Source organism: Dermacentor albipictus, chromosome 3 (genome assembly GCF_038994185.2).
Source record: "Dermacentor albipictus isolate Rhodes 1998 colony chromosome 3, USDA_Dalb.pri_finalv2, whole genome shotgun sequence".
NCBI classification, from domain to species: Eukaryota; Metazoa; Arthropoda; class Arachnida; order Ixodida; family Ixodidae; genus Dermacentor; species Dermacentor albipictus.
The window spans coordinates 4417350-4442347 of record NC_091823.1 but is presented as its reverse complement, the minus strand read 5'-3'; the positions used below and the strand labels follow the sequence as shown (position 1 = coordinate 4442347).

At 47.1% G+C, this 24998-nt stretch overlaps 1 protein-coding gene across 3 annotated transcripts in view; it reads left to right on the top strand.

The window, feature by feature from the left end:
- Nucleotides 1–24998, top strand: part of LOC139057183 (uncharacterized) — an 81100-nt gene that overhangs the window by 49901 nt on the left and 6201 nt on the right. For 2 of the 3 annotated variants that reach the window (XM_070534990.1, XM_070534988.1), the window contains 5 exons: nt 5699–5901; nt 6650–6814; nt 10228–10344; nt 10583–10684; nt 16697–16919. In XM_070534990.1, the coding sequence (XP_070391091.1) occupies nt 5699–5901; nt 6650–6814; nt 10228–10344; nt 10583–10684; nt 16697–16919 (810 nt within the window). Of the gene's footprint in view, nt 1–5698; nt 5902–6649; nt 6815–10227; nt 10345–10582; nt 10685–12293; nt 12609–16696; nt 16920–24998 lie in introns of those variants that run through there. The other variant, XM_070534989.1, reaches the window with a different exon arrangement.

Here is a 24998-nt window from a genome sequence, read left to right as displayed (position 1 = left end):
TTTCTTTTGACTTTACCCATAACCGATTCCACGTCTTCATAGAAGCTTTCGACTTCCTGGTCATCATGACTGTGACTTGTCATCATGACAAGGAGGCAGTGTGGGACGGTATTATAAAGCTGCTGAGCATCACAGTAGCCCGTGCCGTTAGTCATTTCTGCGTGTCGACTCAGTTCCTGCCGCACGATCAAGCTAATAGTCGATATGAGATCGAGTGATGGGCAGTCGCCTATGCTGGCAACAGTCGTAACAGTTGCGAGCTGGCCAAACTTCGGTGTTATGCGCCGCGTCTTGAGGGTCTCGAAAGTGAGTCAATGTCGTATTGCGTCGGTGACTGAGTTGAGGCTCTCCTTGCCGATGAGGAAGTTATAAACATGCTCGGCGATTCCCTTCAACAAGAGGTCAAGCTGGTTCTTCTCTAACATGCGAAGAGTGACCGTTCCGCAGAGCTTCACTATGGCTTCTACATACGTTGTGCGAGTCTCGCCTGGAACTTGGCCTCTTTGAAGCAGCGTCTGCTCTGCTTACTTCTTTTTCGTGACGGAATCACCGAAATTCTCTTTAATTTCAGACACGAAGCGATCCCATGTTGTAAGCGTATCCTTGTGGTTATCGAACCACACGAGTGCCATGTCTGTCAAGAAGAACACAACCTTTGAGAGCTGGCTTATCACTTCCCAATGGTAGCGGCTGCTCACCTGTTTGTAGTGGGTGTGCCACTCGTCCACGTCGTCGCCAAACTTGCCTGCGAAAATCGAGGCTCTATAAGGTGCTGGCGTTGCCAGGAACCAACCACTGCTGAAACTGGTACCGAAGAGGCCGCTAGAGTGGGTACAGTCCGAGTTCCATCTTCTTCGCGTGACATATCGACCACCAACGGCAATGGAGGCAGTCCAGCCAGGCGGCGGCTTCGGCGAAGGTCATGTGGTTGGGGAACCGTAGTGGCATGGTCGAGGTGCCCCGCAACTCCGCCGAAACTGTTACGGGTGAATGTGTGTTTATTTACAGGTGAAGGCTGGCAGAGCTGATCGATTGGGACGATAGCATTTGAAATGCTGCTGGCCTTCTCTCCAAATACTGGCTCATACCCACTACAAAGGATTGGCCAAGAAGCAGGTAATTTCAACTATGTTTATTATAATTAAAACAAAAACTAAATTTGCATAACTGAGGTTTGGTTAAACAAATATAATTTAGAAATCAGAAAAATGCTGTTAAGAACATTCAGATGCAATCAGTTAGCATAAAGGAGTGAAATAATAGGAATAATTGATAATTTTAGAAGTTCAGCAAGGTACACTTTTTGTGTTTCTGATAAACTTGTAAACTGCGAGAAAATTATCCCTATGACTCGATTCCAGGGAAGTCGCCTCAAAAGAATGGTTGGCGAGGTTAGCCTAACCCAAGTTGTCGAAATGAAATTTCTAAGAGTTTTCTTGGTCTTAAAAATAGGCGGCACGAGAAAAAAAAGTGCTCAATATATTCAGGTGCGTTGGAGGAAAAACAACATAGAGGAGACATAGCGAGACCGGACCTGTGTTGGTAGAAATTTAGAGGCGGTATACGGCGTCTCACTTTGGCAAACTCTTTTTCTCGCCGCGCTGGGAGCGGAGGAGATAGGCGAACAACTTTTCGCATTAGAACCGAGGCTCAAGGTTCGCGAAGGCCTGCTCGGAACTTCAAGGAAAGCCAGGGACAGAACTGCCTCGATGTTTGCGAGTGTAAAGGGAACGAGGCACTGAAAGACAACATTCGGCCCGTGAGCACACACTCGAGTAGGTATAAAAGCCATTTCCGTCTTTCCAGCTCGACACGGTGGCACGCTCAGCGTGTTCTGGTGGTTTCACAGGGCTGCCCTACGGCATAGATTTGAAAGAAAATACGTATGGGTAAGTGTGATATATTGTTCCTAATCAGATAAGGATAATGTGAGCGTTGAAAGGGAATCTAACATAATACAGCAGCGCCTTGCCGATTAGAAAGCGAATAATTAACGCTGGTCTTGGAAGACGCTGGGCTCCGCGTCGATGACGCCATTATCTCTGCTATAAAATAACTTGATGTGATGGCACTTTTACGAGCTGATATATCAAAACACTTCTGCTTACTTTTGCGATAGCAATTATATGAACGCTCCAGGCCCATTTTTTTGCCGTTGCCATCTCCGCGATGCAGTGTGTATAGTGCAAGGGCGATAACACCGTTGCCGCGCGTCGTATGCTGCACGCGCGAGTGAAAGCACGTGAGGCAAGCCGAGAATCGCGGCTCAACTTGGCGCGCGCGAAGGAGGAAAGCGAGGCGTAAACGCGCCGTCTTCCGTCGCGCGAAAGGCCACGGGGTGGATGGTGTTATGGCATCAGCTGCGTATTTCACGACCGGCCGCAAGGGGAAAGACGATCGCGGTTCAATCTCGAGTGCGAAACAGAGGAAAGTGAGCAGGTTGGATATCAGAGGCGAAGTTCTGTGTAATGTACGCCTCTGATTGGCCGCAACAATGTGATTGGATTCCCTTGTGTAGGGAACTAGGGAAGAAGAACGTTTTAAAAGCGGACCTTTGGTGCTGAGAGAGCGTGTGCTGAGGTGTCCTGACGGCTGCAGACATGTGTGAGCTCTGACTAGAATGTGACGACTTGTTTCAATATGTAAATAATGTAAAACAAACGCCTGATCGTTCTCTCCTACTGCCGGACGTACTCATCCACATGGCACGACTAAGGATTCGTTGCCTAAACGCTACCGCGAGTCTCAACAATGCATAATCTTTCATACCCGACGCATATCAGCACTATTTGTGCCAAAGCTTCCAGGACATGCGTATCTGTGCCGTAACTTGCGCAATTCCCCACACAATGTGAGAAAAACTGATCCATCTAACACTTGCGCAGCCGCCGCTAGAATATGCAGCCTCCACATGGTCCCCATATCAAAACTACCTGATAAACCTGCTAGAATCCGTACAGAATAAAGCCGCTCGCTTCATTACACGCAACTACAGTTTCTTTTTGAGCATCGCACAAGTCAAACTTGATATTTCTCTGGAACCATTATATATTCATTGTTCATTCGCTATTTTATGCTTGTTTCATAAACATCGCCACAGCACCAGGCCATCTCTGTTACCTCTCGGAGCGCCCTCATCCATTTCGCGCCGTTTGCATAATCAGTACGGCATCCAAGCGCATACACGAAGAACATAGGCCTTCAGTTCACGAGCCCTTCCACGTGTCATCGTTTTTTGGAATTCCCGGTATTTTAACATCCACATGCAACCACGAATCATGTCATGATCAGCTGCGGGAATACCTGCAGGTGACATCGGGACGTTAGTAGTCATCATCATCATCATCATCATCATCATCATCATCACCAGCAGTAGCAGCAGCAGCGGCAGCCTGTTTTATGTCCACTGCAGGATGAAGGCATCTCCCTGCGATCTCCCATTTCACCTGTCGTCCGCCAACCGATTCCAACTAGCACTCGAAAATTTCCTAATTTCTTCGCTCCACCTAGTCTTTTGTCGTCCTCGATTTCGTTTCCTTCTCTTGGTACCCATTCTGTAATCATAATGGTCAGACGGTTATCTAGGTGCACTACATGACCTGCTCAGCTCCGTTTTTTCCTCTTGATGTCAATTAAAATATCGTCGATACCCGTTTGCTCTCTGATACAAACCGCTCTCTTTCTTTCTCTTAACGTTATGCCTAGTAATCTTTGTTCCATCACTCCTTGCGTGTTCCTTAACTTGTTCTTAAGATTCTTTGTCAGTCTCCAAGTTTCTGCCCCATATGTCAGCACTGGTAAAATGCACTGATTGTACACCTTCCTTTTTAATGACAATGGTAAGCTTCCAGACAGGAGCTGGCAATGTCTGCCGTATGCGATCCAACCCATTTTTATTCTTCTGTGAATTTCCTTCTCATGATCAGGTTAACCTGTGATGAATTGACCTAGGTAAACTTACTCCTTCACAGACTGTAGAGGTCAACTGGCGATCCTGAACCGTTGTTCCTTTGCCCGGCTATTTATCATTATCTTTGTATTCTCCATATTAATCTTCAACCCTATTCTTACACTCTCTCTGTTAAGGTCCTCAATCATTTGTTGTAACTCGTCTACATTATTGCTGAATAAAACAATGTCATCGGCAGCCGAAGGTTTCTGAGATATTCGCCGTCAATTTTTACTATTAAGCCTTTTAAGTTTGAAAGCTTGAATACTTCTAAGCACGCAGTGAATAGCACTGGAGAGATTGTGTCTCCCTGTCTGACCCCTTTCTTTATAGGTGTCTTCTTGCTTGTCTTGTGTAGAATTAAGGTAGCTGTAGAACCTCTGTAGATGTTTTCCAAGGTATTTACGTAAGCATACTGTACTCCTTGATTACGTAATGCCTCCATGACTGCTGGTATCTCTAGTGAGTCAAATGCGTTTTCGTAATTTATGAAAGCCATATAGAGAGGCTTATTGTACTTTGCGGATTTCTCGATAACCTGATAGTAATGATTGTTTTGTATATCATATTGTGTTTCTTGGTTCTTGCGTTTTTTTAATCCCAGTTTTTTTTCTTTCTTTAGTGTGCAGTACTTTACCTTTCGTTTTATGCTCTGCATATTTTCCACTTCCGTCTCCCTTACTCGATGCCCTCGGGGCCCTGTAAGGTATTTGAAATAAATAAATAAAGAAACAACGGGAAGCTAAGGCGTGCATCAGTAACCTAAATTTGTTTTACCCTAACTGTGTGTTCGCGTGAAAGATTACTATGGAGTCGTTTAGTTTGTTTAATAGCAAACCAAGATAACCACAGCGCATATTCATTAACATACCCGTTGCCACGTGGTTTCTGTTTAACCAGGTATTGCTCTGTAGCCTAAATGCTAAGAAGCGTCTGGAAAGACGCTTTCATACATTACTAACGGCGTTGTGAAGCGCCTTACTTCAGTTGGACATTGCGACAAAATACAGCCGCCTTTCCTTCTCTTCGCCGCCATTCATTGCCAAGAACTTGAGCTGAGGGCATTGATGTTTGTAAATGTGAACTGGAGAGCGGACATTTAAGGCGAGATTTGGTGCAGTTATGCGAGCCTGCCGTGCTTTGGTAATTTAGTGTTTCTCGAGGTGTTTAAACTATACAATTACGGCAGGAACTCGGGCAGCATTTCGTACGGGCACATGGTGACACATTTTATTATCTTGTTGAACTACGGCTTCTTGAATACATTCTCCGATTTCCTTTATCAAGGTAATATGGTTTTCATTCACATTGTGTGGCGTAACCTTGATCTCGACACTTCCGAAAGGACTGCGTTGTTGGAAAGAAAGTATGTTGTGTTGGTCATGAACCAGGCGTGCTTGTATAATACAGCCATTTGGAAGGCGGCATTCTGAAAACGGTGATTCACCCTACTGTAGCACGAAGCTAGGAATAGAGCCTCTTACAGTTTTCTGAGAAAGAAAGATTCGCAGTTGAATGTGAAATGGAATAAAATTACAGACAGTCTGTATCTTTTGCATGATATGGTTACAGCTGTGACGGCGTGTTTTGCGGTGGTATGAAATAACTGACGTCTGTATTTTTCGCGGCATATAGTTGGGAGCCTGACACTGCCGGGAATGGCGTATTTCTTGCAGTTCGGTGCTTGCAGGGTGTAACAAAGTGTGGTATGAGTGGAGCACCCGTTCCCCACCCTCTGTGTATCCGCAGGCCCTGCCGCCGACGGGGCCGAGCTCGGCGCCTTCGGCGTGGCCCCGGTGTCCTGGCACGAGAGGCTGCTGGTGTGGCTCCTCAGCCTGGGGCCCGTGCCACGATCCGTGGGCGTCATCCCCGACGGAAACCGGCGCTTCGCCAGGAAGCGTGGCGTCACCGTGGACCAAGGCCACGTCGCTGGCTCGCACGCGCTTGGCCGGGTAAACAAAGATTGGCGCCGCGCTCCTCATTGTCGCCCATGCACCTTGGCGCCGCGGGACACATCCTCGTGTGGTTCGAGCGCTCGCTCCCCGTCTTATTTCACACAGCGAGGCGCACGGACGGCGGCTGCAGGAGCTCAAAGCCGCCTAATCGTAGCGCTCTCTCAGGCTTGTCGCTCGTTTTTTGCGGAAGAAGAAAAGAAATTAGATAAATTGGGGGTTCGCTTCCAACGCTTTTCGCTCAGTCCGATCCACGTGACGTCGGCTGGAACATTCATTCAGATGCGCAACTGTTTGTCGCCGAGAACTGGATGGATGAGCGCAATGCGTCAACGAGAGTCCGTTTTGCATAAATATTTTTCAACAAACCAGCCTTCTCCTCAAATATGTATGAGCATAATGTAAAAATTAAACCTTATATTGAATTGAACTCCTTAATGTAAGATAGTCCAATTGTTTCTCGCAAAAGTCGTGGTGCTCAGTGATATATATATATATATATATATATATATATATATATATATATATATATATATATATATATATATATATATATATATATATATATATATATATATATATATATATATATATATATATATATATATATATATAGCGCGGCATACGATTTCGTGGGTTTTCAGCGGAATCAAAGCATATGCTCCAAATTATTCGCGCATCGCGCGAGAACGGAAAATGAGGCACGCACAGCGCTTTCGACGTGATCTGTTTATCTCGTATAATGTAGGGTGTCGTGCTGCGCGGAGCAGGTCGGGACCTGGTGCTCCCTGGCGGGCGTGAAGGAGTCGATCATCTACGTCTTCAGCGTCGACAACTTCCAGCGTCCCCGAAGCGAGCAAGACGGCCTCTTTCGAGAAGTCTCTCGGCGCTGCCAATACATTCTGGACAACTCGTAAGCACACATGCTTGTCGACAGAGCTTTCGAGAGCTTAGCGAAAAACGAGCAGTGGAAAAATACCTCGAACGTTGCCCCATTCCGCTCTTGCACGCTTGTGTCCATCATAATTTTATAGTGGTGGCTGTTACATGGGCTTGGATGTAGGTCCAGATTCAGCGGCCCCTCGTGACACATCCCACTTAATTTCATAAAATAAAGCCTTAACAGTGCGACAAAATAAACATGGCGAGATTACATTATGTATGTAGCTGTACGTACCACCTACTGGAGACTTGGCAGTGAGTGCTGTCACGCTGATGTAAGCAATAGACGTTCGAATTAAGAAATTCTGGGCGTTGTCAGTTGAGAGGAAGCCGCAAACTATTACTTTGTCTCATTGGCTAAGTTAGGAGAAATACATTTATTCAAGAATCAGAAGAATATAGGTTAATAATATATGACACTCAACTCGACAAGTGCAGTTGAATGGTCGACTAGAAATCGTTAGTTCGTCACGATCGTTTGCGTACTTACGAATTACCGGTGCAGAAACCTAATGATGTATGTCAAAACGTCATGTCAAGCTGCATCGTCATAGAGCTTCAGTTTATGGATTGGCAAATATATTATATGGTTGTCGTATATTAAATGCAAATTACAGACAGAAATGTCAATCCAATCCGAGTGGCATGTTGTTGAAATATTAATTCAGACAAATTAGGAATAAACTCAAGCAGAAGTTAGATTCGCAAGAAAGCATTACCACTTCAACGAGTTTTCAGATTGCCGTGGTGGTACGAAGACGACCTGGAGAAATGTGAACTAAATTATCGGAAGACTGGCAATGAAATAACATTGGGATTATACAGAGATATCACAACCGAATTTGATTTGGAACTTGCCTATAATTTTAACAAACATCTTCTTCAATTCCTTCGGAAGATGCAAGCTCAAATTCACCGGTGGGGTGTTTGAATGCCTCCTCATTTCGTAATGGAATAGCGCGTTCTCCCCGCAGGTGCCTGGCCTGGATGAGAATGCTTAATACAGTGGCATACCGGAATCCGTCTCTGGAATACCACACCACCGGCAATCAAAAGTTCTCAATCAACTGGAAAACTAAAAAAGAAGAACTGAAAGCTTTCCTCACACCCATGCCATATGATGCATAATTCTGGTTACTTCGTTTTGTTGTCCCGCTCCCTATCCTGCCTACTTGTTCACAATCTTTTCTTGATAAAGTATCTGATCAGGGGTTCTTTTACATTGCTGTAAATAGATGAGACTTTTTACGTTCTCTTTTTTTTTCGTTTATTTTTAGTATTTTCACCCTGTAACCATCCTACAACTACTTAGACGTGTTGAATTACCTTTGCTTTTTACCCTGTCTAATTGTGGCTTTTGGATCCTTTGTTTGCTGCTATCTGTTTCTTTTTTTTTGCCTGCGATGTATCTTATTGCTTGATTTCGCTACTGATGTTTATTGCTTTAATTAATTTTTCTGCATTCACTACCCTAGGAGGTACCGATTCATTCTCTGGCTATGGGACCTGCTTCTGTATCCACAAATTCTGTAATTAATTTATTAAAAAAAGGTCATACTTTCACGAAATTCAGTTCAGAGATATTGAGTGAAATTTTATGGAACTCAAGAACGTTTTGATTTACTTAATAGCTAAAATATTTGCCATATTTAGAAGAACCTGAACGTGTGCATTCTGAGACCGTTGCAAGATGATCAAATAAATATTCCGATAACTTGAGACTCACAGTGATTCTCAGTGTTACAGCACATATGCACACGAGAAAAAGTTCTTCACGCAAGCATATGCCGTCCATTTTTGTTAAATTCAAGCTCCCATCTCCTACTTAATTTGGTTTTCGCAATGAGTTAGCACAATTCCACTTCTAGAAAACTTCAGTGATATTATGTGACATAATATCGCTCTGATACTTGTGCTCTTCGTCGGTTTAAACAAAGACATTCGACACTATTGACCACGAGCTATTTGCGAAGTTATGTAGCTTTTTCTCCTTAAAAATACTCCAATGAGCTCTTGCGCTGTCTGTGTATAGGGGACCCATTCCGTTAAGCATTAATTCAAGTTTGCCTCAATGCTTATTATGGAACCGCCTTTATTTAAATTATACCATTAGTGATAATGCAAGTGTGACATTCAAATCTAAAAAAGAATTCTTTGATACGCTGATGATAAGAGTCACCTTATCTGCTTTAGCTTGTGGTAATGTCTCCATCAAAATCCAGCTTGACATTCAGTGTCTTCTTCACTGGCTAGACTACAACGTAATATTTATAAACAAATGTTTAAAATATGTTTTTATATTCATCCGCAATGCAAATAAGAGGCCTTTTAACGGTGTATTTAAAATATCTTTTATAAAAAATGATGAGGATGTCTTTTAAGGTGTACTAAAGATATCGTTTATACAAAAGTAAGAAAAAAGTATTTTAACGGTGTATTTACAATATTCTTTATACAGAAGTAAGAAGGAAGTCTTTTAACGATGTATATAAAACATTCTTTACACAAAACTAAGAAGGAAATCTTTTAACGGTGTATTTAAAATATTCTTTGTACATAAGTAAGAAGGAAGTACTTTGACAGCGTATAAAAAAATGTCACTGGACTGTAAATAGACTGTCAGTAGAGTAAATAGGAAGTTGGTAGAAGTTCTAAATAATGTTAATAGGCATTCTTGTAAGGGATATACAGGCAATACAGCAGGCATATATCCGTTTTTTCGCAAAGATTCTGTGTAGAATACGGAGTTTCTGGCTAAATGCCTCCGGCCAACGCTGAAGGGCAGGTTGCAAGCGTCATTTGTTCGATTAGAATAAGAATCGAGAACGGCGAAGTCGTTTAGCGCACAGTCGCTCTCTCTTGAAAGCACGTTATTTACTATTCTGTGTAAATGAAACTACCTGTTTCTGGGCTAGCATGTGCTACTGACTGCAAGGCTCTTCGCAGCGAGAGGCAGGAGACAAGCTCCCCGGCCGTAGCACGCCTAAGTCCGATGAGCTGTAGAAATTTCAAACGCGCTGAAACTCGCCTCCACTGTTCTACCGGGTGTTGCCCGCCTGCTGCTGAAAAAGTGTCCACAACATATTGTTACACGTGTGAAACTATTTACAGGATGTACTTATAAAGAGAGAGTGTTGAACGGAGGTGGAAGGGAGTCCAGAGAGGCTCAGTTTATTTTGAACCCCATTATCCTTCTCTTCTCTGAATATTCTTATTCTAGGCTATCTCGCTCATTTCGATGAAAAGTAAGCATTTTGTTCTGGTATTTTCACGTCTTGCCCTTAAATAGTTCAAGTGAATCGATATTATCTAAACGAAGCAACACCTGACAGTTTTGCTTGAAACTGATGTATTCATCCGTATAAATAGATGAACTTTACGTAGGGACAACTTCAGGAAAATGGGTCGTCGAGTACGGTGTGTTGGCGACCTGGAGATGCTTCCGAAGGACCTTCAGCGCTCCCTGGCGAAAGTAGATCTTGCCACCGCGGATAACGCCAGGTGCGTGCCTTTGGCTTACGTCACTCGAATGTGATGCGTACTTTCTGATCGCGCCGTGGTATGGGGAGCCAGGAGCGATCGGCCATATCATGAAATGATTCAGAGGGACAGTTGCCGTGTGATATACTTCCATCATTCGGTGTAATTTTGGGAAGGTGTATACGCTTGGAGCGCTGTGACGTCTCTCCGTGAGGAGGGAGCGCGTCTGAGCGCCGCCTTCGTTGGTTTTTCGGTGCAGGACGCTGACGGTCGCCTGCGTCGCCTACTCCTCGCGCCGACAGGTGACGCGCATGGCGCGCCGCCTTGCGCAGGCCGTCAAGGAGGGACAGCTTCGTTCCGAGTGAGTACCGTCAGTGTCTGCTCGGGGGTTCATTCACACGGGCTATCAGTGCGTATGTATGTATGTATGTATGTATGTATGTATGTATGTATGTATGTATGTATGTATGTATGTATGTATGTATGTATGTATGTATGTATGTATGTATGTATGTATGTATGTATGTATGTATGTATGTATGTATGTATGTATGTATGTATGTATGTATGTATGTATGTATGTATGTATGTATGTATGTATGTATGTATGTATGTATGTATGTATGTATGTATGTATGTATGTATGTATGTATGTATGTATGTATGTATGTATGTATGTATGTATGTATGTATGTATGTATGTATGTATGTATGTATGTATGTATGTATGTATGTATGTATGTATGTATGTATGTATGTATGTATGTTTTTTATCTGTGTGTGTGTGTTGGTGAGGGGAGGAGAATGGCCCCCTTGAGCTCCCCTTGACCTTAAGCACGGCTTGTAGTAGTAGTATACTAAAAGCGGCTCTCATTGAAAGAATGTCCTCAAGGCTAGCGAAAGTACGAGGGAATGGCTCAGTTGTTCACACCAGTAATTCCGAAGTAAGCAGAGGAGCGTGGAGTATGCAGTGATGTCTGAAGGCCATCTTCCATATTGGCTTTTGCCTGGGCGGCATGTGACGTCATACTTTTGTCGCGCTTTTGCCCTCCTTCCGCAACATACAGAGCACGCTCGCTCACGAGAGATAATTACGAACATTAGTATACTTTCGTAAATTACGAATATCCGTAAATATTCAATAAGATGAGCATAACGAGAACAACCTAAAAGCGAGAGCCAACGTTTCGACAAGTGGACTTGTCTTTTCCAAGGCCGCAGGTGCTTTTCTCGGCGCAGTTTATATAGGTAGGTCGCTTTTAAAGGGGAGAGGGGGTAAGCCGACTGGGCGAGGCAACGTCAGAGGGTGTGTTAGCGGCGAGGGTGTAGAATTGAAAAGAAATGTGTGCTACTCAACGTCGGTGGAGGAATGTGAGGTAGCGCCCTGCGTCAGCTAGTTGACGTGCCGCTGTAGGTTCCTTTTTTCGTGTGGAGGAGCAAGATTGTTTCGCTCGGCAATTAGCACACCACCGCAGTATTTAACACGCGCATCATACACGCGATCACATCTGTGAACTGTGAATTCCAGTGGAAAGTAATTCTTAGACAGTAAATCATTCAAAGGCCAAGTTCCAGTTAAGCAAATAAGACGGCACGAGCATGCTAGCATGTTCTCGTACAAATAGGAGGATTCCGTGCGTAGACCACGAACATTTTCGTGAAAATCGGAGCACGTTATATTAGTGAGGTTAGAAAAGAAATTACGTTATTTTGTCGCTGGCGTCCCTGGATGCATCATGTTTGCCGTTGAAAGGCCTGAACAGCCAACCCTTCCACCGAATGCTCTCCAAATTGATTTTTCGGAAAACGTTCGCGTTCATTGTGTCTGATAAGGAAGCGTGACTTTCGCACTTTGCTTTGAGCTATTGACAGTCGCTGCTATCGACAACTTTTTCCAGCGTAGCAAAAATTTCCTCGCGAGTTGTAGAAAGGGCCAAGCGCGATGCGAAAGCTGAACGCCTTTCCTGCAGAGAAACCAGTGCGCTGGAAGTACTTGCCCCCAGCGACAGCTTCGCCGTCGTGTTGGCCCCGAACTCAAGACCTAGACGCGCACTTGCCCCTCGCGATGACCCCGCCATGGGAGCCGGTGCCGATTTGAGGCTGGGCTGTTCTTCACGTGCGACGAGAAGCTGGCGGAGAGGATAACTTGACTTGCGACGTGGGACCAAAGGGACTCCAAAGGAGGCCACTCGTTTCCGTCACCTAGCTGCTGCGCGCATTTGCACAATATCTCTGTGGCCAGGTGCAGGCGAAGGCTGTCGTTTTCCTTCTTCACATCAAGAGCCACACTTGTAAGTGACGCGATTCAGTAAGCCTTGCTCGTTCAGTGCAGCATCGTTCATCGCATGACATCATCGCATGACACGATCCTGCCAGCCTTCCGCGTGAAGCTTACGATATTCGCTTTTGATGCGTTTATGATCAAATAATAATAATAATAATAATAATAATAATAATAATAATAATAATAATAATAATAATAATAATAATAATAATAGTGACCTGGAGAAGAACTGCGAAGCAACTGACCACGGCGGCGGTCAGACCTGTGACGCAGCAGAGGGTGCTAATAATCTCTGGGTCCGGACAGGCCGCCATTGGAATCTGAAACTGGCAACGTTTAACGCTAGAACGTTATCTAGTGAGGTGAGTCTAGAAGGGCTATTGGAGGAATCAGTGGGCAGTAAATGGTATATAATCGGGCTCAGGGAGGTCAGGTGGACAAAAGAAAAATATACAGTGCTAAAAAGCGGGCACCTCCTGTGCTACCGGGGCTTAGCGGAGAGACGAGAACTAGGAGTCGGATTCCTGATTAATAAGGATATAGCTGGTAACATACAAGAATTCTATAGCATTAACGAGACAGTGGCAGGTCTTGTTGTGAAACTTATTAAGAGGTACAAAGTGAAGGTCGTACAAGTCTATGCCCCTACATCCAGTCAGGATGATAAGGAAGTCGAAAACTTCTATGAAGACGTGGAATTGGGGTTGAGTAATGTCAAAACAAAATACACTATATTGATGGGCGACTTCAATGCCAGGGTAGGAAAGAAGCAGGCTGGAGACAAGTAAGTAGGGGAATATGGCAATAGGCTCTAGGAATAGCAGGGTAGAGTTATTAGTAGGATTTGCAGAACGGAATAATATGCGGATAATGAATTCCTTCGTCCGCAAGCGGGATAGCCGAAACTGGACGTGGAGGAGCCCGAATGGTGAGACTAGAAATGAAATAGACATCATACTCTGCGCTAACCCTGGCAACACACAATATGTGAACGTGCTCGGCAAGGTGCGTTGCAGTGACCATAGGATGGTAAGAACTCGAATTAGCCTAGACTTGAGGAGGGAACGGAAGAAACTGGTACACAAGAAGCCGTATAATGAGTTAGCGGTAAGAGAAAAAATAGAGGAATTCTGGATCAAGCTAAAGAACTGATATTCGGCTTTAACTCAAGAAGAGGACCTTAGTGTTGAAGCAAGGAACCACAATCTCATGGACATCATTAAGGAGTGGGCAATAGAAGTCGGTGGTAACTTCTTAGACAGCATACCAGTAAGCTATCGCAGGAGACGAAAGATCTGATTAAGAAACACGAATGTGTGAAAGCCTTTAACCCTACAGCTAGAATAGAACTTGCAGAACTTTCGAAGTCAATCAACAAGCGTAAGACAGCTGACATGAGGAAGTATAATATGGTTAGAATTGAACATGCTCTCAGGAACGGAGGAAGCCTAAATGCAGTGAAGAAGAAACTAGGAATAGGCAAGAATCAGACGTATGCATTAAGAGACAAAGCCGGCAATATTATTACTAATATGGATGAGATAGATCAAGTGGCTGAGGAGTTCTATGGAGATTTATACAGTACCAGTGGCACCCACGACGATAATGGAAGAAAGAATAGCCTAGAGGAATTCGAAATCCCAAAGGTAACGCCGGAAGAAGTAAAGAAAGCCTTAGGAGATATGCAAAGGGGGAAGGCAGCTGGGGAGGATCAGGTAACAGCAGATTTGTTGAAGGATGGTGGGCAGATTGTTCTAGAGAAACTGGCCACCCTGTATACGCAATGCCTGATGACTTCGAGCATACCGGAATCTTGGAAGAGCTCCAACAGAATCTTAATCCATAAGGAAGGGGGCGCCAAAGACTTGAAAAATTATAGACTGATCAGCTCACGGTTCGTTGCCTACAAAGTATTTACTAAGGTAATCGCAAATAGAATCAGGAACACCTTAGACTTCTGTCAACCAAAGGACCAGGCAGGATGCCGTAAAAGCTACTCAACAATAGACCATATTCACACTATGAATCAGGTGATAGAGAAATGTGCGAAATATAATTAACTCTTATATATAGCTTTCATTGATTACGAGAAAGCGTACGTTTGATTCAGTCGAAACCTCAGCAGTCATGGAGGCATTACGGAATCAGGGTGTAGGCGAGCGGTATGTAAAAAAATACTGAAAAATATCTATAGCGGATCCACAGCCGCTGTCACAGCCACAGTCAACAAGGGGACGCTGCAGGACGATGAAAAAACACGGCCAGCACGCGCCAGTTGTACGACACTACTATAACCAAATCCGTGATAACCAAGGTTGGCTATCCCACACAAGATTAACCCTTGCTGCCTGGAAAATGTGGAAGTAAAAAGAAGCCAAGAGAAGACAGGAAAGACCGAAAGCAAGAGAAAGACGAAGATTAGAGAGGAGGACAGGAAAAGGTAACTACCGATTTCCTCCGGGTGGGTCAGTCCGGCGGTGCCGTTTACGTGAACCGAGGCCAAATGGGTGTGTTGCCTCTGCCGAGGGGCCTCAAAGGTCCTGACGCTCAGCATCGGCTCAATCCCCAGGATCCGCTTTTCCGCGGACACGGCTAAGCCACGCACGGTTAAACGCGTGGCTTAGCGCGCTTGCTTATCGCACGCTTCCTCTCCTTCTTCATCATCATCATCATGAGCCTGGCTACACCCACTGCAGGGTAAATGCATCTCCCGTATTTCTCCAACTACCCCGGTCATGTGCTAATTGTGGCCATGTTGTCCTGGCAAACTTCTTAATCTCATCCGCCCACCTAACTTTGTGCCGCGCCCTGCTATGCTTCCCTTCCCTGACCATCGGTTATCATCGGTAATGACCATCGGTTATCTTCCCTCCTCATTACATGTCCTGCCCATGCCCCATTTATTTTTCTTGCTTTCAACTAAGATGTCATTAACTCGCCTTTCTTCCCTCACCCAATCTGCACTTTTCGTATCCCTTAACGTTACACCCATCATTCTTCTTTCCATAGTTCGTTGAATCGTCCTCAATTTATGTAGAACCCTTTTCGTAAGCCTCCAGGTTCCTGCGCCGTACGTGAGTACTGGTAAGATACAGCTGTCATACACTTTTCTTTTGAGGGATAATGGCAAACTGCTGTTCATGATCTGAGAATGCCTGCCAAACGCACCCCAGCCCATTCTTATTCTTATGATTATTTCAATCTTATGATCCGGATCCGCGGTCACTACCTGCCCTAAATAGATGTATTCCCTTACCACTTCCAGTGCCTCGCTACCTACCGTAAGCTATTGTTTTCTTCCGATACTGTTAAACATTAGTTTAGTTTTCCGCAGATTCATATTTAGACCCACCCTTCTGCTTGCCTCTCCAGGTCAGTGAGCATGCATTGCAATTGGTCCCCTGAGTTACTAAGCAAGGCAATATCATCAGCGAATCGCAAGTTACTAAGGTATTCTCCATTAACTCTTATCCCCAATTCTTCCCAATCCAGGTCTCTGAATACCTCGTGTAAACGCGCTGTGAATTGGATTGATCCAATTCACAGCGCTGCACGCTGTGCTGATCCACGAATTCCGATCCACGCTGCATTGGAGAGATCGTATCTCCCTGTCTGACGCCTTTCTTTATAGGGATTTTGTTGCTTTCTTTATGGAGGACTACGGTGGCTGTGGAGCGGCTATAGATGTATTTCAGTATTTTTACATACGGCTCGCCTACACCCTGATTCCGTAATGCCTCCATCACTGCTGAGGTTTCGACTGAATCAAACGCTTTCTCGTAATCCATGAAAGTTATATATAAGGGTTGGTTACATTGCGCACATTTCTCTATCACCTGATTGATAGTGTCACCTGATAGGCTGGATAGATACTGAGCTCCCATGTGCGCCAAAGCTACGGGAAGTCGCCAAGGAAGACCTTATGTTCAAAACACATGCTACAGTTGTTTGAATAAGTTCACGTCTGGTGTGATCCTTTCTAGTGGATGTTTTCCCTCAGAGATCTTATTGTGATTTTAAGCATCGCCAAGAGCCATCACAGATCTTCGCTCAATTCGCCCGCCTCGCTCTTTCCGACTCGTGCCTCAGCGACATCACGACCAACCTGGTGGACGACTACGCGTCGCTGGACGACGGGGCCCGCGTGCAGCTGCTGCTGAGGACCTCGGGCGAGACTCGCCTTAGCGACTTCCTGCTCTGGCAAAGCAGCTACGCGCGCCTCCACTTCGAGTCCAAGAACTTGCCCGAGATCGGCTTCACCGATTACCTGTGGGCACTGATTGAATATCAGCTGCAACGTCCGCAGCTTCAGGTGAGCCTGTCATTGTCCACTTTCTAGGATCGCATAAGTGCCCCAGGAACGCGTATGTTTATGAAGGAGGGCAGTGGAATTTCCAAGTCCTTGGTCGTTATTTTCGCTGCTGAGAGCACTGACCGAACATTCAGGTTGCTTTGTTCGTGAAGCACACTGTCGAGGTATTTATGGTGAGAGCGTAGCCTAGGTTATGCCTGGAAAGTTATCCGACGACTTTCGGCCAGAAGGGGCAAAGCGCGCTGCATGTTGGAAATCCGCTAATGAGAACACGGGAAGAACAGTCGGTGAACAGAAGAACAAAATCGCCTCTTATCTTGGCAGAATAAGTATGGACAGCCACTCGCAATCGCTCACTAACATTTTTTTGAAGATATGCACTCATTCGCGCTCGTGCGCATCAGTGCTCAATCATACTTGCCTTCAAGGCGGACTGTTCGTACTTAATATGCTTTCGATGCCGTGACTGTAAAGTCCAATAAGATAACATGGTGAACAACTTTTATTTGGTCCTGCAGGGCATTATGCAATCGGTCCTAGACGTGGGGACGGTGAGCTTTTTGCCTCAGCGCCGCCTCGCGGGCCTGCTGGACGGCCCAAAACTGCTCGTCAAGGCTCAGGGCGGCGGCCCAGAAGGGTCTCGGCTGTAGTGAATGTCTTATCGCCTATAATCGCTCATAACATGTGATTTATTGTGGCCGGGGGACGATCTGCATATCTTGCATATATTTGTGGTGTATACCTCTGGGAAGATTCTATTTAACTGGACTGGGTTTGGCTAGGAATTCGTTTGTAGCTGGCGCCTAGCGACTGCTTGCTCCCTGTTAAGCTTGGCGTGAGGTGGTGGAAACGTTCTTCTGGAGTTAAAGTGCATTGTGGTGATATTGTATCTAGCCATACGGTCTCGCTCAGCCCGTCCTGCCCCACTGTTACCCGAATTAGCGTGGTCGGTCATGTCGCGCGCGAGATTGGGCGCTACCGGTTGGGTGGTGTTTCTCCCTCCGAAGTAATGTGTGCGGGGAACCAGCGACAGTGCTGTGGTCTTTGGGTCTATCTGAATTCTTGATAATGTTGTACGCTATAGCAGATATCCTGTCTTTGGGGAAGTTACGGATGGCTGAGAGTCACTGAAGACGATTTGACCTTTTCCGCCGGCTAGGGCTAATGGTGGTTTATGGTGCAGGCGTTTTTGATCTGAGAGTTAGTGTCTGTGACTGCCGGGCGAAAGGCCTGTGGATTTGGCGATGCAGCGGTGTCCACGAGCCGCACTTTTTCCCCCTTGCCATAAGAGCGCACCAGGGCCGTTGCTCTGCTTTCCTTCGACCTTGTTTGTATGCTGGGTAGACGTTTCTCGGTATATTCTGGACCCTGATGCTGTCACAGACCTGACGCGGGAGCCGAACTTTCGGGCCATGCTGGGTGGGGTAAGTGATATGTAGTTTGGCAAGGATGCTTCGCCCAGCTTCGCTTATAGTGAGTCGCTCCAGGTGAGATATTCTCTGGCCCTCAGCAAATTCCTCCAGGGTATTGCGCACCCCCTGTTGCAACCGTAACTCCGTACTCGCGGAGTTGGGTAGGCCTAGTGCTGCCTTGCAGGCTTTGCTTGTAAGGGCGTCAGGCACGTACCCAAGGGGGGGCCCGGGGGGGGCCCGCCCCCCCCCCGAAATTAAGACGCATACCCCCCCCCCCTCCCCACCCATGCCACCACTTTTCACACACATTCCTAAAGCGCCTCGAAATCAATGTTGAAACTTGACACCTCTTCGGCGGTCAACATTTTGCTGCCTTTTTCACTCCTTTTGGATGGCGGTAGTTATCGGCATCTTTTGGGGGTGTGAAGGACAGTTTCCTCATCGATTCGGTGTCCACGCGATTATCTCGAGATGTGTTCAGTTGTCACCATCTTTTCGACGGTCACGCGCTTCGCTGTTGCTTCGTTAGTACAACCTTCTTCGTTTAGACTGATCCAGGGACCAAGAAGGGGATTCGATTCGTGGTCAGCTGGTCTGTATGCACGTGGGACGAGTTGCGGACAGAGAAAACGCCAATTGCGTTTAACTTTTCCTTTTGCTTCATTATTTCCTCGAGTAACGCTGACAGATTCTCGGAACCATATACCCGCGATATGGGTTAGGTAAGGTGAAAAATAAAATAATGCGAAACAGCGTCCATCATCAAACCCTGCAATAACCGTTAAATCCATAAGCAACATGAATGTCATCTTTTACCTCGTCTGGTTTTTGCCTAATTTTACAGCATTTTTCGTGCAAAATTGGCAACCGGAAACAAGAGCTGCAAGGCGTTGAGAAATTAAGCGATCTACTAAGGAATCCATTGTCGGCAACCGAGGCAACAACCAAACAGGAATAAAAGTGAAAGTTAACAAATTGAACCATTGTTTATGAAAATATTTATAGATCAACATTTTTTTATTTAAAGAGGAAGTAGAAAAAACGCCGCCGGAAGTGGGGAACAATTCCGTGTGTTTTGAATGACGCTTCTACAGTTATCAGTCGAGCCGCCTGACGTAGCCATTTCTCTGCTGTGCTTATGTGAGTCTTATGAAGTGTCTTTCTAAGCTTCCGCGGTGGGCGTAGTACGTCTAGATTCGCAGCGTCCTGCGCCCTACGAGGTTTCACTGGACTGGAAGCCACGCATCGTTACGTACCTTCCCGAATAACCATACGAGTCGTTTGCGGCACTTGGTAGAGCATAAACCAGGGATCCAAAAGAACTGTGACTGTTCCGGAAATACATATTTCTCTATAGTTCTTCCAGAGCTAATTAGAAAAACGCTACTATAGTCGGATACAAATTCAGTCTGCAGTGAAGCCCCGCCCACGCCCCATAACCACCAGCCACTGTTCCTCCGGGAGGCTGCAAATAATTCGTACTTCAAACTTTTTCTGTTACCCAAATAAGGCGGTAACCACAAAAATAGAATTATTAGCGCGCAATTTTATACCCTTTGCCTCGCCTTTTATAGTGGAACGGCCAAACCCTAATTCTTTATTGAACTGAAATGATATGCCTGCCTTGCTGCAACTATTTATTGTCAAGTTTCACTTTAGTTGGCAGTGAAGTTTCATGAGTAAAATGGGTTCAGCAGTGAAATGAACGGCACCGCGGACTTTTGAAGAGTGGAATGCTCAGACTCCATACACTTTGTTCATGTCTGTTGCACACCTCATTGCTTCCGCGATGAAAATACTTTTCAAGAACAGACGCTCCGGAGGTATCAATTACGACGCCATTTTGAAAAGGCCGCATGCCGGCGATTTCATTTGCTTCTGTGATCGGCTGGCGAAAAAAAAAACAACCCCCCCCCCCCCGCAGTTTGTGTGCCTTGGTTGCCAACTGCTGTTTCTTTAAGTTGTATTCTACTAAAGTAATCTTTATTTTACAATTTGGCTCTTTTACTTGTCCTTGGCAGTGTTCTTCCTGCGCAAGTCCATTTGACGTAGTTCCTTGTTTGCCAAGTAAAGGAGAAGTGTATCGCACAGGGCGTACCTGTAAAATACACCTTATTTCATTTCTCTCTTGTGGGTTTACGTGTTTTTATGACGAATGGTGGACGTTATTCACATTTGTACCAGTAAAGTAGCCCCCCCCCCTAATTTGCATAGAAGTTACCTTGGGTTGGGCCCCCCCCCCCCCCCCCGAAGAAAAATCCTGCGTACGTGCCTGAAGGGCGTCGATCTTGTTTCGTTCGGCCATGGTCCAGTTATGGAACCTTGCCACATACGCAATGTGGCTGATCACAAAAGAATGTATGAGGCGGAAGATACTTTCCTCTCACATCCCACATCTTTTGCTCGTGGTTCTCCTGGTCAGGCGCATTGCGTTGGACACCTTGGATGTTAATTTCCGGACGGTTTCCCCGTTGACATCATTCGTATCGATAATAATTCCGAGTACTTTAATCCTCTTGACTTTTGGAATTATTCCTCCGCATTGTGTGCTTAGTTCAATTTCTTCGTAGCTTCTCCCGCGGTTGTATCCCTTCGGTGGACTGCCTTTCAGGTTAGGAGGATATAGAAGCAGCTCGATTTATTGGATAAGCAACGGAGACGCGTGTCTTTGAGCTAGTCCTCAACTTTGGTTTTGGTTCTTGTAGTCTTGTTTCTACCTAGCCGTCGCTGCCCTTCGTTGTACATATTGACACGTGTATTTATATTTATCGGGCGACCAGGTTTCACCGCCTAACAAATCTTATCGCGCAGCGCGGGACGCGCTTGCATGTATCCGAAGTTTCTGGAAAGTTATCGATGCTTCTATCCGCGTGTCTGTTGTCGCCGAACCTTGTGTTATCAGATTTCATCGCGTGACACGAATGGTGTAGAACTTTGTGGAAGACACGCGGGTCCCATCAGGTAATCTGGAACATTCGACGACTGATCTATAAAAGCCGACGCGCTTGACCCGCTGATCAGATTTTCGACGATCGCCGAGCGTGTTCGCCGCTATCGTTGTGCTATAAGTGTAGCCTGTTTTGTGGGCACAGGTTCGCCCAATAAAAGTTAGTTTTCTCGTTCACAGTACTGCTACTGTGTTATTCAACGTCACGACCACGTGACATCTGGTGGAGGTGCTTTTCGTCCATGTACAGGACGCCCCCGACAAGCCGTGATCCCAGCCCAGACCGCGAACAGAACACCAACGTAATCCCGGACCACCGAGCAAGCCGCCGTCTTCAACAGCTGCCCCCGGAGCACGGACTTCTACCTGAGAAGACCAAGAAGATTGTGGCCAAGGCAACCGCAATGGCAGCCCCAGCGTCCCCCATCGTCCTGCAGCAGCCCAGGGAACCACCGACGTTCCGCGGTTCCACATTTGAGGACCCGGAAACCTGGCTGGAAACGTATGAGAGGGTCGCTACGTTTAACAACTGGGCAAGCGACGACAAGCTACGACATGTCTATTTCGCATTGGAGGACGCCGCCAAGACGTGGTTCGAGAATCGAGAAGCCACCTTGACGACGTGGGACCTCTTCCGAAGCGGCTTCCTGAAAACATTTCAAAGCGTCGTGCGAAAAGAGCGAGCCCAAGCTCTACTGGAGACAAGAGCGCAGCTGCCGAATGAGACGATCGCGATTTTCACTGAGGAAATGAGCCGTCTGTTCCGCCACGCCGACCCAGAAATGTCCGAGGAGAAGAAAGTACGTCTACTGATGCGTGGCGTAAAGGAGGAACTTTTCGCCGGTATGGTAAGAAGTCCACCGAAGACCGTCGATGAGTTTCTTCGTGAGGCGACGAGCATCGAGAAGACACTGGAATTGCGGAACCGGCAATTTGACCGACGCACCAAGCCAACAAGCTACTCCGGAATTCAATCACTGGCCACGGACGGTTTATGCGAGACCATCAGGGCCATCGTGCGCGAAGAACTGCGCGAGGTCTTGCCATCGTCGCAGCCTCAAGTGGCCTCGATCGCCGACGTCGTGAAAGAAGAGGTGCACCGATCGCTAGGAGTTCCTGAGGTGCAACCACAATTACCGCAGCCCCAGCCAGAAGCGATGACTTACGCCGCCATCGCACGCCGTCAAGCTCCCCCTCCGCGACAACGCCAGGTCCCTGTAACGCCGCAATTCCGTCGTCCACCGCCGCCGCCGCCAGCACGCCCACCCGTCGCCCAGCGCACCTACGCGAGGAAGACGGACATTTGGCGCGCCCCCGACCACCGCCCGCTCTGCTACCACTGCGGCGAAGCCGGGCACGTGTACCGCCGATGCCCATACCGCGACCTGGGATTGCGAGGCTTCGCCGTGAACGCACAGCGCCCGAGGGAAGGTGAACGCCCTCGTGACATCGCCGATTACCTCGCCGCTACTCAGTGGAGCCCTCGACGACCATCCCGTTCGCCGTCACCAGGCCGCTACCTGTCGCCGCAGCACCGACCATACACCGGCCCAGCCCGGGGCCGCTCTGCGAGCCCATATCCGGAAAACTAAAAGCAGCAACCGATGGAGGTGCGGTTGCTGTTCGTCGAATTGACGAAGATCCTCCGCCGCCGACGAAGACGACGAAGAAACCGTCTCGACGACCTAATGACGACACGCCGCCGTCCCGACGAAGTCAGGAAGCCAAGACTACACCGACGAAAGACGACTTGACGAAGCGACGTTCCAGCTTCAGTTCAACACGACGCAGCCGTGATCCGACGCCACGACCTAACTGCAACGCCAGACAAAGAACCACCGACCTTGACGTGCTTCTCGACGGCCACGCAGTCACTGCCTTAGTCGACACAGGGGCCGATTACTCCGTAATGAGTGGACGCATCGCCGCCCAGTTGAAGAAGGTTAAGACTGCATGGGAGGGCCCCCAAATTCGGACCGCTGGAGGGCACCTCATTACGCCGACTGGAATCTGCACGGCAAGAATTACCATTCATGACCGGACTTACCCTGCCACCTTCGTTATCCTGCAACAGTGTTCACGAGACGTCATTCTCGGCATGGACTTCCTGAACCAACACGGCGCCATCATCGACCTGAAGTCGCAGTCAATAACGCTGTCGGAAGATCAAGCGATACCATCGGAGCGCCCTTGTAGCCACCACGCCTTGAGTGTGTTCGAAGATCAAGTGAGCATCCCGCCTCGCTCCAGCATCGTTATTTCGGTCGGCACCGAAACACCCGCTGACGTAGAAGGCGTCATCGAAGGCGACCAACGTCTACTACTCGACCGTGAAATTTGCGTCGCAAGAGGGATCGCTCGACTGCACGGAGGAAACACGAGAGTGTTGCTGACAAACTTCAGCCAGGAGTTCAAGCACATCAACAAGGGCACGACGATCGCATTCATCGAGGAAATACAGGAAACCAGCGATGCCTTCGTCCTCTCGGATTCTGTTGCATCTACCCCGACGACCGTGGTTCCCGAGCCAGACTTCAACATAAATCCAAGTCTCCCCGTGATTAAGCAGCAACAGCTCAGAAGTCTGCTTCGACGATACAAAGACTGCTTTTCGACGTCATCAAGGATTCGACAAACACCAGTCGCAAAGCATCGCATAATCACCGAAGAGAGCGCTCGACCACTACGCCAGAGCCCTTACCGAGTTTCGACGCGAGAACGCGAAGCTATAAGACAACAAGTCGACGAAATGCTGGGCGACGACATCATCCAGCCGTCGAAAAGCCCGTGGGCGTCTCCAGTTGTTTTAGTGAAGAAAAAGGACGGAACCCTACGTTTCTGCGTCGATTATCGTAGACTGAACAAAATCACGAAGAAAGACGTATACCCCCTCCCACGGATAGACGACGCATTAGATCGGCTCTGCCATGCTAAATACTTCTCATCGATGGACCTCAAGTCTGGCTACTGGCAAATAGAAGTCGACGAAAGGGATCGCGAAAAGACCGCCTTCATCACGCCAGACGGCCTCTATGAATTTAAGGTTATGCCGTTTGGACTGTGCTCGGCGCCTGCAACGTTCCAGCGCGTGATGGACACGGTTTTAGCAGGATTGAAGTGGCAGACCTGTCTTGTTTACTTGGATGACGTCGTCGTCTTCGCCGGAAATTTCGACGATCACCTTAAGCGGCTTGCGACAGTATTAGAGGCCATCAAGTCATCAGGGCTCACCCTGAAGCCGGAAAAGTGTCACTTCGCTTACGATGAGCTTCTATTCCTAGGCCATGTCATCAGCAAATCTGGAGTACGCCCCGACCCGCAGAAGACAGCTGCCATCGCAAAGTTCCCGCAGCCAATCGACAAGAAGGCAGTGCGCAGATTCCTTGGCATGTGTGCCTACTATAGGCGCTTTGTCAAGGACTTTTCACGCATCGCTGAACCGCTGACGCAGCTAACTAAATGCGACGTCGAGTTCAAGTGGGAAACGCCGCAGGCCGAGGCATTTCAAGAACTCAAACGACGCATGCAGTCGCCGCCCGTACTTGCGCACTTCGACGATCACGCCGATACCGAAATCCACACTGACGCCAGTAGCCTAGGCCTCGGCGCCGTCCTGGTCCAGAGAAAAGATGGACATGAACACGTGATAGCTTACGCTAGCCGGTCGTTGTCAAAAGCGGAAGGCAATTATTCTACAACCGAAAAGGAATGCCTCGCCAT